At 54.0% G+C, this 15,705-nt stretch overlaps 1 protein-coding gene across 2 annotated transcripts; it reads left to right on the top strand.

Annotated features, from left to right (window-relative positions):
• The first annotated feature begins 2,070 nt into the window (after positions 1-2,070).
• Positions 2,071-15,373, top strand: ENO1 (enolase 1). Of its 2 annotated transcripts, none has more exons than XM_066334555.1 (12): positions 2,071-2,156; positions 5,438-5,531; positions 6,741-6,836; positions 10,044-10,102; positions 10,674-10,743; positions 10,912-11,045; positions 11,183-11,405; positions 12,882-13,079; positions 13,282-13,483; positions 13,823-13,931; positions 14,342-14,400; positions 14,909-15,373. In XM_066334555.1, the coding sequence occupies exons 2-12, from the start codon at positions 5,447-5,449 to the stop codon at positions 14,976-14,978; spliced, it is 1,305 nt and encodes a 434-aa protein (XP_066190652.1). In that variant the 5' UTR covers positions 2,071-2,156; positions 5,438-5,446; the 3' UTR covers positions 14,979-15,373. The 2 variants fall into 2 exon arrangements, with proteins under 2 accessions (XP_066190652.1, XP_066190651.1); XM_066334554.1 differs by lacking the exon at positions 10,044-10,102 and adding an exon at positions 9,705-9,763 and having other exon boundaries at positions 2,083-2,156.
• Positions 15,374-15,705: the final 332 nt, after the last annotated feature.

Below are 15,705 nucleotides of genomic sequence, written 5' to 3'. Positions count from 1 at the left end.
TTAGACTTTAAGCTTGCCCCGAAGGGATGTTCTCAGGAAGGAGAGAAAAATGTGCCCAGAAGGTCCATCAGGCGCAGGCTGGAGGAGCACAAACCTCACTCATGTGTGAGCAGTAAAACGGCTTTGATGGGGTGAGCTGCCACATCCTCAGAGACAGAACACAGAACGGTTTGGGCTGGTGGGACCTGAAAGCTCAACTCGTCCTACTCCTGCCACGGGCAGGGACACCTTCCACTGCCCCAGGTGTAACTTCCACTGTCCCAGGTGTAACTTCCACTGCCCCAGGTACACCTTCCACTGCCCCAGGTGTAACTTCCACTGCCCCAGGTGTAACTTCCACTGCCCCAGGTACAACTTCTACTGTCCCAGGTACACCTTCCACTGCCCCAGGTACAACCTCCACTGTCCCAGGTGCAACCTCCACTGTCCCAGGTACAACCTCCACTGCCCCAGGTGCAACCTCCACTGTCCCAGGTACAACCTCCACTGTCCCAGGTGCACATCCACCTGGAAAGATCTGTGTTCCTGCTGGCACATTGGGATGAGGTGTCACAGCCCATGACGTTAGTGTCAGTGCTCCTTCTGCCCTCAGGAAGTGTGATGGTTATTCGCCTCAAAATCAGAGTGACTCTCTATTGTGTTTGTAATTAACCTTTCCTCGGAACCATTACCGACGCACACAAACGTTCCAGCCTTCCTCTTTGCAGGTTTATTGGCTATTCCCACACCTTCTCTGTGGCTCCCAGGCCCAGCTCCACCTCAGGGAGATGCTCCAGGCCCCAACGCTGTGGCCTCCCCTGGACCCTCTCCAGTAGCTCCTGGTTTTTCTTGTGCTGAAGAGCCCAGAACGGGGCACAGCGTCCCGATGGACACAGCCTTGAGGAAAGGCTGAGGGAATTGGGATTGTTCCGCCTGGGGAGAAGCTTTGGGGCGGCCTCTTTGTGGCTCTCCAGTGCCCGAAGAGAACTTAGAGGAGAGATGGGGAGAGACTGTTTACAAGGGTAGGTAGTGACAGGACAAAGGGGAACGGGTTCAGACTGAAGGAGGGCAGGTTTATTGGCGATTAGGAAGACATTCCCTGTGAGGGCGGTGACACAGGACGTCCGGAGAACTTTGGATGGAGGATCACTCTGCAAGTGTCTAAGGCCAGAACAGACGGGACTTTGAGCAAGCTGGGGCAGTGGGAGGTGTGGCTGCCCAGGGCCGGCTTTTGGAACAGGCTACGGTCCTGTGTCCCTGCCGAGCCAGGCCATGCGGCATGCCATGCCGGTCCCTCACGTTTCCCTCACGGCTCCCTCACGGCTCCCTCAGGGCTCCTCACGGCCCCTCACGTTTCCCTCACGGCCCCTCACGGCTCCCTCACGTTTCCCTCACGGCCCCTCACGGTTCCCTCACGGCTCCCTCACGGCCCCTCACGGTTCCCTCACGGCCCCCTCACGGTTCCCTCACGGCCCCCTCACGGTTCCCTCACGGCCCCTCACGGTTCCCTCACGGCTCCCTCACGGCCCCCTCACGGCTCCCTCACGGCTCCCTCACGGTTCCCTCACGGTTCCCTCACGGCTCCCTCACGGTTCCCTCACGGTTCCCTCAGGGCTCCCTCACGGCTCCCTCACGGTTCCCTCACGGCCCCCTCACGGTTCCCTCAGGGCTCCCTCACGGCTCCCTCACAGTTCCCTCACAGTTCCCTCACAGTTCCCTCACGGCTCCTCACGGCTCCCTCACGGCTCCCTCACGGCTCCCTCACGGCCCCCTCACGGCCCCCTCACGGCCCCCTCACGGTTCCCTCACGGCTCCCTCACGGCTCCCTCACGGCTCCCTCACGGCCCCCTCACGGCTCCCCCCCGCTCCTCTGCCATGGTCCCGCCCGCTCCCCCTCGCCCCCTTGGGCCGCGCCGGCCCCGCCCCCTTGCCGGGGATTTTCCACGCGGCCGCGGCCCGGCCGCACGTAGCGCACGCACGCCGGCCTGTAGCTGGCGCGAGGCGGCCGCAGCCAATCAGAGCGCGGCGGGGCGCGGCGCGGGCCAATGGGTGCGGGCGGGGGGCGGGCCCTGTGCGGCAGGGCGGCTATAGGCGGGCGGCCGCCCAGCCGTTGGGCCTCAGTCAGAGCCGGGGCGGCGGTAGCGGTGCCATTGCGGAGCGCGGCTGCGGGCACAGCGGTGAGTGCGGCGGCCGCAGCGCCTCTCGCTCGGCCCCCCGCGGGCCGAGAGACCGCGATTCCCCTCTCCGGGTAGCGGAGGCAAAGAGCCGTCCCCGTGGCCGGGGGCCGGGCCGAGGCTCGGTGGTCCCTCGGGGGGTGCAGGCCGCTGTGTGTTCCCGCGGCACCGGCGGCGAGGGGAGGCCCTGCGGCGGCCTGAGTATGTGGGAGTGGGATTGAAAAGCGGGAGGGTTTTTGAGGGCTGGTCAAACAGGGCCAGAATCGGGGGAATATAGTGAGTCAAAACGGGGGCGAAATCAGGGGGATATGATGGGTCAAGGCATCCTCAAAGACAGAGTTTAACCTCTTTCTTTTAATCATTAACAGTCGCTCTCGGATTGCGTGTGGTGATTTGGACCTTTCCCTCTTTAGTGGATGTCCTTCAGCTTCCCATCTCAAATATTTAACGTTTGCTGGCACCCCGTCTGTGCCCGCGGTCTCCTAGCGGGTAATTCAGTGCCGGCTGTGCCAAGGCAGCGCCGGTGGGTGAAGCACCTGGACGTGCAGGTGTGGATAAAGGTTTATCTGTCTGAGAACCACCTTTACCTCGTGCAGGGCTGCCCAGAGGAGCCTGGGCTCTCGGCTGCTCCGTTAGTCGCCTGCTGAGTCACAGGGCAGGGCCGTGGCTCTCTCAGGAAGTCGTGGGGTTTGTCATCCGAACCCAGGGGCTGAGCCAGCGCGCTTTCGGGCCTCCATCTCACCAAACACCGAGGGGAAAAGTGGTTCAACCTGTCTGTGATTTGCTCTCCCTGCCAGGCATCCTTTAGGACCCCTTGGATCGTGTTGTGGAGGTGAATTAATACCCCGTGGAGCGCAAAGGAGCGGCGTTGGAATGTGCACGTTTGTCCAGTTTCTAGGAGTGCTTTGGCAGGGGAATTAATACGCTGGGATCTGATAGAGTGCACTCAAAGGTCTCATCTTTTTTCGGAGCGCTGGTGGTATGAGAGTTAGGGTCATAAGGACCTTTTAAGTGTCAAGAGAGGCTTCCACTGATAAATGTGGCAGGCCTGTAATAGGACACTCACTAGGGCAGTTACTTCTATGGCTAAACTTTAGTGTTGCTTTTTAAATCTCCATTCAGGTGCTTGCAGTGCTCAGCCTTAACCCGGTATTGATTTTACAGAAGTGTGGCTGCACAATAGCTCACGGGGATGGGTTTTGGTGATAGGGTTGGCTATAAAAAAAGGAATCTTTGGAAATAATTTTCCATTCAGTTGAGAGTACTGCATTCCCTGTGCAGGGCATGGGGTCAGATGAACAATAAGTGGTGATTTCTTAGGCTTGAGCTGGTGGTGAAGAAGGTCCTCAGAGCTGGCAGGAGGCTGTAACTTACTCCTGGAGTAAGCACTCGTGTGCTCCTGGGCAGGCCAGGAAAGCTGGGGTGTGTGACTTCCCCTGAAGGGAGACAGTGACCTTGTCAGCAGATTATGCTGCAGAAAAAGCTTTAAGGCAGTGTGCTCGTTAAATACCACCGTGGTATTTGTGTGTTTGGCAGAGGACAAAGGTCTGGGCAGACAGTGCTGCTGTGACCTCTCCTGCCTTCAGTCAGCATTTCCATGGTTAAACCTGGGCACGGGCTGACCCTTGTGTTCTGGATCAGTTGGAAAAGTGTTTCTTGGACACAGGAGCGGGGAGCTTGCAGAAGGAGCACCAAGAATTTCTGGGGTGATACAGTGCTGTGAAATGCCTCTTCCTGCAGAAAAGGGAGGGCCTTGTCCTTTCTCAAGGATGCTGGAGGGCTGTCTGACCTGGCAGACGTTGCCAGAGGAAGCCCTTGCAGTGTGTATTCCTCAAGTGCCTGCTTTGTGGAGGTCAGCAAACAGCTCTAGCACTGGGAGGGTTCCTGGGAGCTGCCTGTGCTTTCAAAGAATCAGTCTCCTCAAGTTTTGTGGCAAAGCCAAGGTTCTGAAAATGAAAGTAAGGTTTAGCAGGTGCCAGCCTGATAAACTCTGGGAGCCCTTTTTAGATAAGTGGGCATTCTTCCTGTTAGCCACTGCTCAGTGCATCTGCAGAGTGTGGGTGGCATTGATAAGCAGAGATTTGCAGGGATTTATTTCTAGCTCCTGTGTTCACTGATTGAAGCTCAGTAGTGGGAGCATGAAGGTCAGCTTGAAGAAGTTGTCTTGTTTCATATTTTAGCGCTATCATGTGTCAGTGTGGGGGTCTGGCTGAAATCTTAGACAAGATACAGGGGCAGGACAGCTGGAAGGGACATCTGAAAGCCAAGGGGGGAAAGCAAAAGCTGCCTGTGCCTTTGACCTGGGGAGGGCAGAGTTTGCTGTGGGGGAGGAATGAGTGTGTGCAGCTGCCCCCTCACAGGCTGTGAACCAGCAGCAGCATTTCTAAGGTCATGTTTTTTTAACTTTGCAGTAACTGTGGAAGGATTCATGACCATTTCTGTAAACAGGGTTGCCACCCACATTGGCTTGCCAAAAAAACCAGCTTCCAGATAGTTCTGTTTCTGAGGCTGAGCTTTCCTCAGTGCAGATGGGCTGGGTTTGGTGCCAGTCGATGGCTTACAGGCATGTGTATGACTTGGTTTTTAAAATGTGCCTGGGCTTACGTAAGGATTCCCTTACTGCTGCTTTCTGAAGTGGATAAATGTGAGAAGGGGAAAAAGGAAGTGTTCAAAAGGCTGGGGGGATCTTTATCCCTTTTAAGATGAAAAGTTAAGAGGAAAAACTATTCCTGTAAATGCTCAACAGGGTGTAACTATTAATGCAAGCTTTTGATGAGAGCTGTGACTGCTTCTCTTTCGTCCTTGGTTCCGTTTGCCTCTGAGCAGCTGCTGTGCATACTAAGAGCACTCTGTGCATACTGAGAGCTCCTGCACTCTGCTCTCTTATCAAAGGGAACTCTTAACTGATAGCAGAGAGTGGCTGTTCTGGGATCTCCTGGCTGCTGTGACGTGGTGAGGTGACATTCCTTTCGATTTGTCATCTGCTCCTGCTGTTCTGCCTAGGGTCTCATGATACTGCAGTCAGGTCATTTGGAAACATCAGAAGATTGTCCTTTGCACATAAGGAAGTGATTTTTTTTTTTTTTTAATATAACAGAAGTCATGGGACTGGAGGAGCTTTCCCAGAAGAGCTTTGGCTGCCCCATCCCTGAGGATGTTCCAGGCCAGGCTGGATAAACCTTGTCCAGCAACCTGGTCTGGTGGCAGGGTGTGGGATGTGTTGAGCTTTATGGTCCCTTCCACCCCAAACCGTTCAGTGAGTAATTCTAAGCTCCTCTTTGCAGGTACTAAAGATGTCTATCACCAAGATCCACGCCCGTGAAATCTTTGACTCCCGTGGGAATCCCACCGTTGAGGTCGACCTCTACACCAACAAAGGTGAGTCCTCAGCTGCAGGTGTTTATCCCTGGCAGCCAGAAGTCTACAACCTGGCCTGTTCCTTTTTTTCCCCCCACACATAAAACTTGTTGGAACTTGCTGTGAGACTTGCAGGAAGAGCCTCTGCCTCGTTCTGTTGGATGAGTTTGCTGAGCTCCAGTTGCTGGCAGTGCAGGATCTTTGCTGCTGCTTACAGCCTGAACTGTGTGAGAGCTGTTCCAAAGCTGCCCTCCTTCCCTTGGCCCAGCATAAACTGGGATAGCACCTGGGGATTCTGAGTCTTTGTTCCTGTCCTCGAGCAGTGCCAAAGGCCCTGGTTGTCAGTGCTCCCCACACTCTGAAGTTTGATTCTGAATTTGTCTGCACTGGCTTTCTGTAATGACTCAGTTTTCTGCTGCCCAGCTGAGTTTTGGGTAATGGTTTCTTCCCTGCCTAAGTGCTCGGGCATGACTAAAGAACTTGTCTAATTGGGCTTTCACATGTAACATCTTACATTTTTAATTATTGTTGGACTTTCCCTTGGTTTGTTCCTTGTTCATCCCACATCTGATAGGATCTGACAAAAGCATTGTGCAAACCCATACCTCTGTGGCTTGGTGCAGTGAGCAAACACAATGGCTGTAATACACTGACTAAAGAGATGATCTTTCTGCCTCAAAAGATTAATGCAGTCATTTAATGAGGCTGCCCCCACTAAGCTCTTTGATTTAGTGGGATAAGGGGAAGACTGGAGGCTGAAGTTGGCATCTTGAACCCCAGTGTGCAGATTTGCTCCGAGTTCAGCATCCTTGGCTGAAGGAGTGGGCTGTCTGGGTGGCTCTGCTGTTGTCAGAAGAGCTCAGAACTCCTGCTAACAAAATAGGTCTCCTAATTGTCCCTTTCATGCCATATCCTAGAAGAATTTAAGGGCTTGCCTTGCCTGAGCTCCAAAGCAGCTCCAGTGAATGAAGCTGTCTTTTTGGAAGGGGAATGGATGAATTCCTGAACTCCTGAAATGCTCAGGGGAAGAGGAGGAATCAGTTTGCTGTTGATCAGTGTGAGGGAGATGCTGATAAATTCGTGCTGCTGTAAATGAGCAGAAAGCCCTTGCAGGATCCCTGTGTGTGTGAGCAGAGGTGTGGTTTAGAGACTCCCTGTCCCAGCTCCAGGGCTGGGAGGACGTTTTGTGGGTTTGAGTGTGCCAAGGTGTTTGTTTCCTGTTGTGCCCAGGTCTGTTCAGAGCTGCTGTTCCCAGCGGTGCCTCCACTGGGATCTACGAGGCTCTGGAGCTTCGGGACAATGACAAGACACGCTACATGGGCAAAGGTAATCCTGGGCTGTCACTGCACTCTGTGTCCTGCACAGGGCCTGGCAGCTGAGCAGGGGCACAGGGGACACGTGGGGGGACAGCAGGGCACAGGGGACACGTGGGGGGACAGCAGCTCCTCTCAGGTGTGGGCTGGGGCAGAGGGGACACGTGGGGGGACAGGAGCTCCTCTCAGGTGTGGGCTGGGGCAGAGGGGACACGTGGGGGGACAGCAGGGGCACAGGGGACACGTGGGGTGACAGCAGTGTCTGTCAGGTGTGGGCTGGGGCACAGGGGACACATGGGGGGACAGCAGCTCCTGCCAGGTGTGGGCTGGGAGCTGGGGCAGAGGGGACACAATGAGGTGACAGCAATGTCTGTCAGGTGTGGGCTGGGGCAGAGGGGACACATGGGGTGACAGTAGCTCCTGGCAGCTGAGCTGGGGCAGAGGGGACACATGGGGGGACAGCAGCTCCTCTCAGGTGTGAGCTGGGGCAGAGGGGACACATGGGGTGACAGCAGCTCCTCTCAGGTGTGGGCTGGGGCAGAGGGGACACATGAGGTGACAGCAGCTCCTCTCAGGTGTGGGCTGGAGCAGAGGGGACACAGGGTGACAGCAGCTCCTGCCAGGTGTGGGCTGGGGCAGAGGGGACACATGGGGTGACAGCAGTGTCTGTCAGGTGTGGGCTGGAGCAGAGGGGACACATGGGGGGACAGCAGCTCCTCTCAGGTGTGGGCTGGGGCAGAGGGGACACAGGGTGACAGCAGTGTCTGTCAGGTGTGGGCTGGGGCAGAGGGGACACATGGGGGGACAGCAGCTCCTCTCAGGTGTGGGCTGGGGCAGAGGGGACACAATGAGGTGACAGCAATGTCTGTCAGGTGTGGGCTGGGGCAGAGGGGACACATGGGGGGACAGCAGCTGCTCTCAGGTGTGGGCTGGGGCAGAGGGGACACATGGGGGGACAGCAGTGTCTGTCAGGTGTGGGCTGGGGCAGAGGGGACACAGGGTGACAGCAGCTCCTCTCAGGTGTGGGCTGGGGCAGAGGGGACACATGGGGTGACAGCAGCTCCTGCCAGATGTGGGCTGGGGCAGTGGGGACACGTGGGGGGACAGGAGCTCCTCTCAGGTGTGGGCTGGGGCAGAGGGGACACAGGGTGACAGCAGCTCCTGCCAGGTGTGGGCTGGGAGCTGGGGCACAGGCAAAGCAGAGGTGGCTGTGTTGGTGTCCTGGGCACAGGCTGGAGGGTGACTCTGCCTCCAGCAGTGCTGCAGGGCAGGGTTACCTGCACAGGTGGGTGTGGGCACACCCAGCCAGGTGACCATGGGTACAGTGTGCCCAGTGTACTTTGTTACCCTGTGTTGGTGCGTGGCACAGTGCTTTGCCAGTGCTGTAAGGGCATCTAAAGTGCCAGCTCCAAAAGCCCTGGTCGTCCTGCAGTTAGTCACGAGGTCTTTTCACAGACACAGTTTTCCAGAACCCTTAAATCTGTCAGCTCTGACGCTGCAGACTCTTGGATCCCAGCGTGTTAAATCCTGAACCTGAGGCTTTGTGCCAGCTGCTGTCCCCTGTCACTGTGCAGCTCTGCTCTGTGAGTCCTGAAGGTGCCTCTGTTTCACACCCCACACAGCTACAGCTCCTCTGCCTTTTTCTCTGCCATTTCAGGTAGCCAGGATACTTAAGTCTGTGTTGGTGGTGTAATATTTTATTGTCTGGGGACTGGCTGTGTGCTCTGAAAAGAAACTAAACCCAGCAGTCACCAGGCTGGCTTAGGGACAAATATGGGTGAGAATGAATAGCTGCAAACAAGATGTCAGTGCCTAATAAGCATCCCAGTTGTACTTCTTGTGATTATTCTGAGAGCTTGGACAGTCAGGGCTCCTTCTTACTGCTCTAAAAGCATTGGGGTTGCTTTTGGAGTGTAAGCAATCATCTTGACTTTTGGCTGGAAGAGAGAATTGTTTTCAAACTTTCCTGCCAGTCAGGTGAAAAGAAGCTGATTTTTTTTTTTTTGGCCTATTAAGAAAGAGCAATTAAAGTGGAGAGCTACTGAATTGAACTTGGAGGGCCTTGTCTAGAAGATTCATGGTTGTTAATACCTTAACAGAGAATAAATGCCTGGATGACTGCATGTCCCAAAAACCTGAGGCTCTTTGGCTGTTTATCCAGGGCACTTTTTCTTGCAAAGAATAAATGTGTATTTACCTCACTGTGCTGAATGTGTGTGTGCTCAGACCTGTTAAATCTGATCCAATGGGCAGTTCTTAATGGCATTTAATTAGACAGTAGTTAACAGGCTGTAGCTGAAGGGCTTTGTCAGCTGGGAAATAACAGGAGTTATGAAAAAATAATCTTCAATTGGGATGAGTTGCAGATAGCTGGTAGGCCTTTTGTAATAGAGGTCTGCAGGCTTAGACCATTTGAAAAAGCAATTAATATTGTTTAGGATGCAGTCAATTAGCATTCATCATTCTGAAGCTTAGGTTTTTGGAAGTCTTTAAACACTGCACAGTAAATAAGGTGATGCTATAGCAGTGTTACAGAATAATGCCAGGTAGTGAAGTGCCTGAGCTGCTGCTGCTGTGTAACTTCTGGGGAGACTTTTCCCTGCCCTTACTCCTGGATTCTGTGATTTGAGAGGAGAGTCTATCCAAAACCTTCTCTAAATGCTGTCATTGGAGCCCGCAGTGGTGATGGCAGAGTTACAGAGACCTGGTGGAAAGCCCAAACAGAGCCTTGCACAGCTTCCTCTGCTCTTTGAGCCTCTTGTGTGCAGTGCACTGCTCCGTGCCACCCTCCTGCTGCCCGTTTGTGTCCTCTTGCACTCCTGTGGGCTGCCTGTGAGTCTTCACCTGTCCTTGACTCCGGTGTCCGTTTCGCTTCTGTCAGGTGTCTCCAGAGCTGTAAAATATGTAAACGAGTTCCTGGCCACAGCACTGTGCACACAGGTAATGGATGTGCTCCCAGTGCAGCCCTGGCACTCGGATGAGTCTCCTGGCATGGCCTGGCAGACTAACCTGGCACTCCTGGACACTTCCTTGCCATTGCAGCCTTGGTGCACCTCCCAGTTCAGCCAGGGGCCTCTCAGTGTTCACACCTGGCCCTAAGCTCGGCGTGGACTGGGGCTGGGGTAGCATGAGGTGGTTTTCCTGGATGTCCCCGAGATCCCCTACTAATCCCTGCATAACCTGTGTGTTGACCAGTGTCTGATGTGCTTGTTCCTTCCAGGTGTCTCAAAAGCTGTTGAGCACGTCAATAAAACGATTGCACCTGCACTGATTAGCAAGGTAGGAGCAATCTGTCTTCTCTTAACATCTCCTCCAGCCAGGCAGTGTCCAAACCATCCTCTGCTGGTGTCACCTGGGCCTGTGTGTTGGAGTGCATGTGAACAAACTGACTACAGCAATGGTTTTACTTAATTTACTTAATGAGTGCATCTCTAACACGTCATGAAACCTTATCCAGGTGTTGGAGTGTGCACAAACACTTCAGCCCTGGGAGCTGAAATGAGAATCAGCTGGGACACCAGCTGATTTCTGCTTCAGAGAGGGGCTGGGTTTTATCCGGGCAGGATAATTTGGGAGGGAATCTGAGGGGATCTAGAGAAGTCTGCTTGAATGAGATTCCTTTGTGCTTTGTGGGCACTAAGCCCTGCCTACAAAGGCTGGTGCAGAACTGTTAATTGGTGAAGTGATGGCACATCCAGCTCAGCTGTCAGCCTTGGGCTGCTGCAGACCAGGAACTGGTGTGGTCAGCTCTTGGTGGCTGCCCTTGAGGTGTTGGTGCCTGCCAGGGCTGTGGTGGGGAGGTGAGGACCTGTCCTTGGTGTCACACAATGTTTTGGTTGCTTCTCTGCAGAATGTGAACGTTGTGGAGCAAGAAAAGATTGACAAGCTGATGCTGGAAATGGACGGGACAGAGAACAAATGTGAGTGGGTTTTGTGTTGCTCTGGGGTGAAAAGATAAAGATGGGTCAATAGAATTCTATTTACCAGAACCAACAGCCAGCGTATGGCCTCGTGCCCTAATTCAAACCACGGGCTGGTATTGCTCTCTTTATAAAGACACTTCTGTAACCGATTCCTTCCCGTTTCAGCCAAATTTGGTGCTAATGCCATCCTGGGCGTGTCCCTGGCTGTGTGCAAAGCTGGTGCTGCCGAGAAGGGAGTCCCCCTGTACCGCCACATCGCCGACCTGGCTGGAAACCCCGAAGTCATCCTCCCTGTTCCTGTAAGTGCCTGGCTGGGGCAGGGCAAGGCCTTGCCTTGCTGCAGCCTGGTGCTCTCGGCTCAAACTCCAGAGAATGAGGATGTGAAGGTAAAGGGCTGTTAGCACCTTCCAACCTGGCTTTTCCTGCTTTCCCCCAGGCTTTCAACGTGATCAACGGGGGCTCCCACGCTGGCAACAAGCTGGCCATGCAGGAGTTCATGATCCTGCCCGTGGGTGCTGAGAGCTTCAAGGAGGCCATGCGTGTGGGGGCAGAGGTCTACCACAACCTCAAGAATGTCATCAAGGAGAAGTATGGCAAGGATGCCACCAACGTCGGGGACGAGGGTGGCTTTGCCCCCAACATCCTGGAAAACAAAGAAGGTGAGAAAGCTCATCCTCCAGCTACCAGTTCTGATAGCCTGCCCAGTATCAATGAGGAGCAGGATCGATAGGATCAAAGGTGTAGAGCTTCCTGCTGTGTCTTTGCTCTGTTCCTTACCCTGACAGGGATCCCAAGGTGCTCTGCTGATGTGGTCAGGTGTTGGACGTCAGCTTATGCAGTTTGGCAGGAGGGTTTTTACTTCAGTGCCTCATCTCTCTCATTCCTGTAGCAGCTTAAGGGAATCTTGTGCCCTTCCAGCTGAACAGTGATGTGGGAACATCTGTGCACTGCAGGTGTTGCACAAATCAACAGTCAGGGATCAGGGGAGTTGTTTTTCTGCAGATGAAGAGGGAAAGCAGTTTGTGCTCTGCCTGGTGCTGTGTGGGAGGGCACGAAGGCTTGCCTGGGAAGCTCAGGCAGTTGTTGCTTCCATGGCCAAACAGTTCTGTTCAGGAGCCTGTGGGAAGAGGCACTTTGTCTGTGGGAAGCAAAATATCTGTTCCTACAAAACCAGAGGAGCTTTCTCTGCCTGTCCAGGACTGGAGCTGCTAACAAGGCAGTGGAACACGAGCTCAGCTCACTTGCTTTTTACTTTAAAGCTGTTGGTTTTGTTGCTGTGGAGGGGACTGGTGAGCTGCAGTGCCTTTTGAAGATTCTGAGGCAGCACCAGCAAGTGTGTCAAATATTTGAGTCCCAGTGTCACATGCAGCTTTGCTGGGTCTGTACCCTTGCAGACATCAGGGAGGATGACCTTGAATGACAATTACATTCCAAGGAGTTTTTGTTGCCTGCAGCAGCTGCTTTTGGAGTTTGTGCTACATTAGCATCTTACAAAACACAACCAAACCCACACAAAAAAAGAACTCAAAGGAAAAACCAACCCAAGGCCAAAAGAAAACACTTGATCTGAGCTTCCTGCTGCAAACAGCCTGGCTGATCCCAGCTGCTGCCCTGCAGCTCAGGGGTGGCTGGGACTCTGCTAAAACAGTAGCACAGTGAGCAGTGACCAGAGTGGTTCTGTCTCCTCTGGTGCAGGTAAATGCACGTGGAGAGCAGGTGGATGCCAAGAGGGGTCTCCTGTGCAGAGGCAGGCTCTGTCTCTTTGCTCTCAGGGTTTGGATGCTCACCACTTCCATGGTCAACACCTGCTCTGGAGCTAAAAGGGATTAGAGTGCAGGCACAGCTTCCTGCCCACATGCATAAAGTTGAAGGAGGATGTGAAATCTGGTATTAAGCTTTCTGGGCTGACATGTAGTCCTGCCTGAAGAGATTAGGAATCCCATAATGGTGTCTCAAGGGTATTACAAGCTAAAAGCAGTATTAAAGTAATATCTTGTTCAGTCAGTTCAGAAGTGGGAGAATTTAAGAACCTTTTCCTTCGGGCTTTCCGAAGGGGTAAGGGAGATTGTTTGCCAAGTGAGTGAGGTGCTGTTGGGCTGGCAGGCCCTCAGCATCCCTGTGTGTGTGTTTTACAGCTCTGGAGCTGCTGAAGACAGCCATTGCCAAGGCTGGCTACACTGACAAGGTTGTCATTGGCATGGACGTGGCCGCCTCCGAGTTCTACCGCGACGGCAAATACGACCTGGACTTCAAATCCCCCGATGACCCCAGCAGATACATCTCTCCTGACCAGCTGGCTGACCTCTACAAGGGCTTTGTCAAGAACTACCCTGGTAGGCTGCTCGGCAGCAGTGGTGGGTTGATTGCTGGAGGAGGGAGTTGGTGTGCAGCCCCTCTGACAGGAGACACTGAGGGCTCCTGCCTCACTCAGCCCCTCGGGGTCTCTTTGTTGTGGGCAGCACTGGTCTGCACTCCACTCATGCAGACAGGACCTTTGTGCTGGCATTGTCCTGAAGCTGCTGTGTCCCTCTGCAGTGGTGTCCATTGAAGACCCCTTTGACCAGGATGACTGGGCTGCCTGGAAGAAGTTCACTGGCAGCGTCAACATCCAGGTGGTTGGTGACGATCTGACTGTGACCAACCCCAAGAGAATTGCCAAGGCTGTGGAGGAGAAGGCCTGCAACTGCCTCCTCCTCAAGGTCAACCAGATTGGCTCCGTGACAGAGTCCCTGCAGGCGTAAGTTCTGCCCTCTGGGCTGGGTTTAACTGAGGGGATGAACATACAGAGCACATCTAGGGGAACAGAAATCTGATGGGCTATCTGTGAAGGGAGAACAATTATTAATTAATTATAATTAGTGTTATTAACTGATAAAGGCATTGACAGATAAACCTGTACATTCGTGGTCCTGATGTCACACGGGTGCCCTGAACAACTTCCCAGAGTCTGAGCACCTGTGACAGCAGCTCCTGATGACCCTGTCCTGTGATCCTGCCCTGTACCAGTGCTGTGCTGCCCCTTGGCAGTGTCACTGGAGCACAGGCCATGGTCTGAGCTGCTCTTGCTCTCTTGCAGCTGCAAGCTGGCCCAGTCCAATGGCTGGGGTGTGATGGTGAGCCACCGCTCTGGAGAGACAGAAGACACCTTCATTGCTGACCTGGTAGTGGGTCTCTGCACTGGCCAGGTTGGTACCTGCAGCTGCTGCACTTTGGCTGTTTGCTTGAAGGGATGATTTGTTTGGTGGTGAAGGCAAAGCCGTGGTGCCCTGCGCTGCCTCCAGGGGTGCAGATTTGCTGTGTCTGTTTACAGGGAGCTGATTTGTTAATAGTGTGTGACAAGGGAGCACCTTATCTTGTGCAAACTCCCCTTTAATCAGCAATGTCACAGGTCTTAGCTCAGGGGCTGTACTGGGCTTTCCTGGTCCTGCAGCTGAGAGCAATGAACCACCTCCATTGCTCCCAGGACCTGCAGTGTTTGCATGTGTAGATACTGAGCCTGATGCCCAAGCAGAGCTTGGGATGATGCTCATTACTCTGAACGAGTTTTGTGTTGGCCCTTGGAGTCCTCCACTCACTGTGTGATTTTCCCTCTCAGATCAAAACTGGTGCCCCGTGCCGATCCGAGCGTCTGGCCAAGTACAACCAGCTGCTGAGGTGAGCCTGGGGCTGGGAAGGGGCTTTTCTGCTGCTGCTTTGGGGCACAGCTTGGCCTTTGCCCCTCAGAAACACCTGCAGGACACGGCCTGGCCCTGACAGAGGTGCTTCTGTTGGCTGAAGGAGGAGTTGGGTGGGTGAGGTCCAGCACAGATCACACCAAGCACCCTGTGCTGCTGGACTGAGGCATTGTGCATGAGCTGGTTCCTTTGGCAAGCACCTCAAACATCTGGGTTGTGTCAGACGTGTGGCCCTGTGCAGGGGCTTGGTGGGAGCTGCCTGGTCCTTGTGGGACCTCCAGGGCCACGTGGGCCAGGGGGTTCAGAACCAGGTGGGTCAGGTATTTTAGTGCCACATGAACCAGGTGTTTCAGAACCAGGTGGGTCAGGTATTTCAGTGCCACTTGGCTCAGGGGTTTCAGTGCCAGGTGTTGTTCAGTGTGAGGCCCGTGGCTAGTGCAGGGCTCTCTGCTGGCTGCTGACACCCCGTGCTCTCTGTCCTTCATCAGAATTGAGGAGGAGCTTGGCAGCAAGGCTCGCTTTGCTGGGAGGAACTTCAGGAACCCTCGTGTCAACTAAGTGTGGAAGAGTCCCCCCCGTTGTGGTTCAGCACTAGTCGTTGACTTAGATCACAATTACCTGTACTAGAAAGATAAGGGCAGCTGAAGGAAAAGACCAGTCTGCAGGTCCTCTTCTCCCCTAGACCATCCCTTCACCCAGTGTTTTCACCAACTCTGGTCTGTTAATGTAACGCTCTGCTGCTTCTGTAGAACAGTCCCTGGGGGTGTTCTGTGTATTTAACACCCTCAGGGGTGATGACATTGTGATTCTGGGCATAAACACTTTAGTTCCCTTCTCTGCCTGTCTCATCTTCAACGTTTGGAGCTGTGTGATTTGCAGTGCAGCAAGAGGTACCTGCAGACAGAGACAGTAGTGTTTTTACATGTGATAAATAAAAGCATCAAACAACCCAACGACGGCTGTGGCTTGGAGTTCTTTGCAGGAGCCTGGGCAGCAGGGATTCCCACCTTTGGAGTCATGGAATGGGACCTTAAGGCTCATTTTGCCCTTTTTCTGGGGCTTTGACAGGAGTTTTTGCGGTGTCCCCACTGTGGTTCTGTTACTGTGTGGGCACTGTCACCGGCAGCAGAGTGGTGACCTCAGTCTGTTCCCAGACAGGAAAAAAACAAATCATTACACAACCGAGTGAGAGGATGTCTAAGGCAGTTCTCGGTGCTAATGGCTGTTTTTTTCCGCGCACGGGGAGATCTGTCAGAGGAGCATTAATCTCTCAGATGTGTCAGAA

The sequence above is a fragment of the Sylvia atricapilla genome, chromosome 22, assembly GCF_009819655.1.
Source record: "Sylvia atricapilla isolate bSylAtr1 chromosome 22, bSylAtr1.pri, whole genome shotgun sequence".
Lineage (NCBI taxonomy): Eukaryota > Metazoa > Chordata > Aves > Passeriformes > Sylviidae > Sylvia > Sylvia atricapilla.
This window is presented reverse-complemented; position numbering and strand designations above follow the sequence as displayed.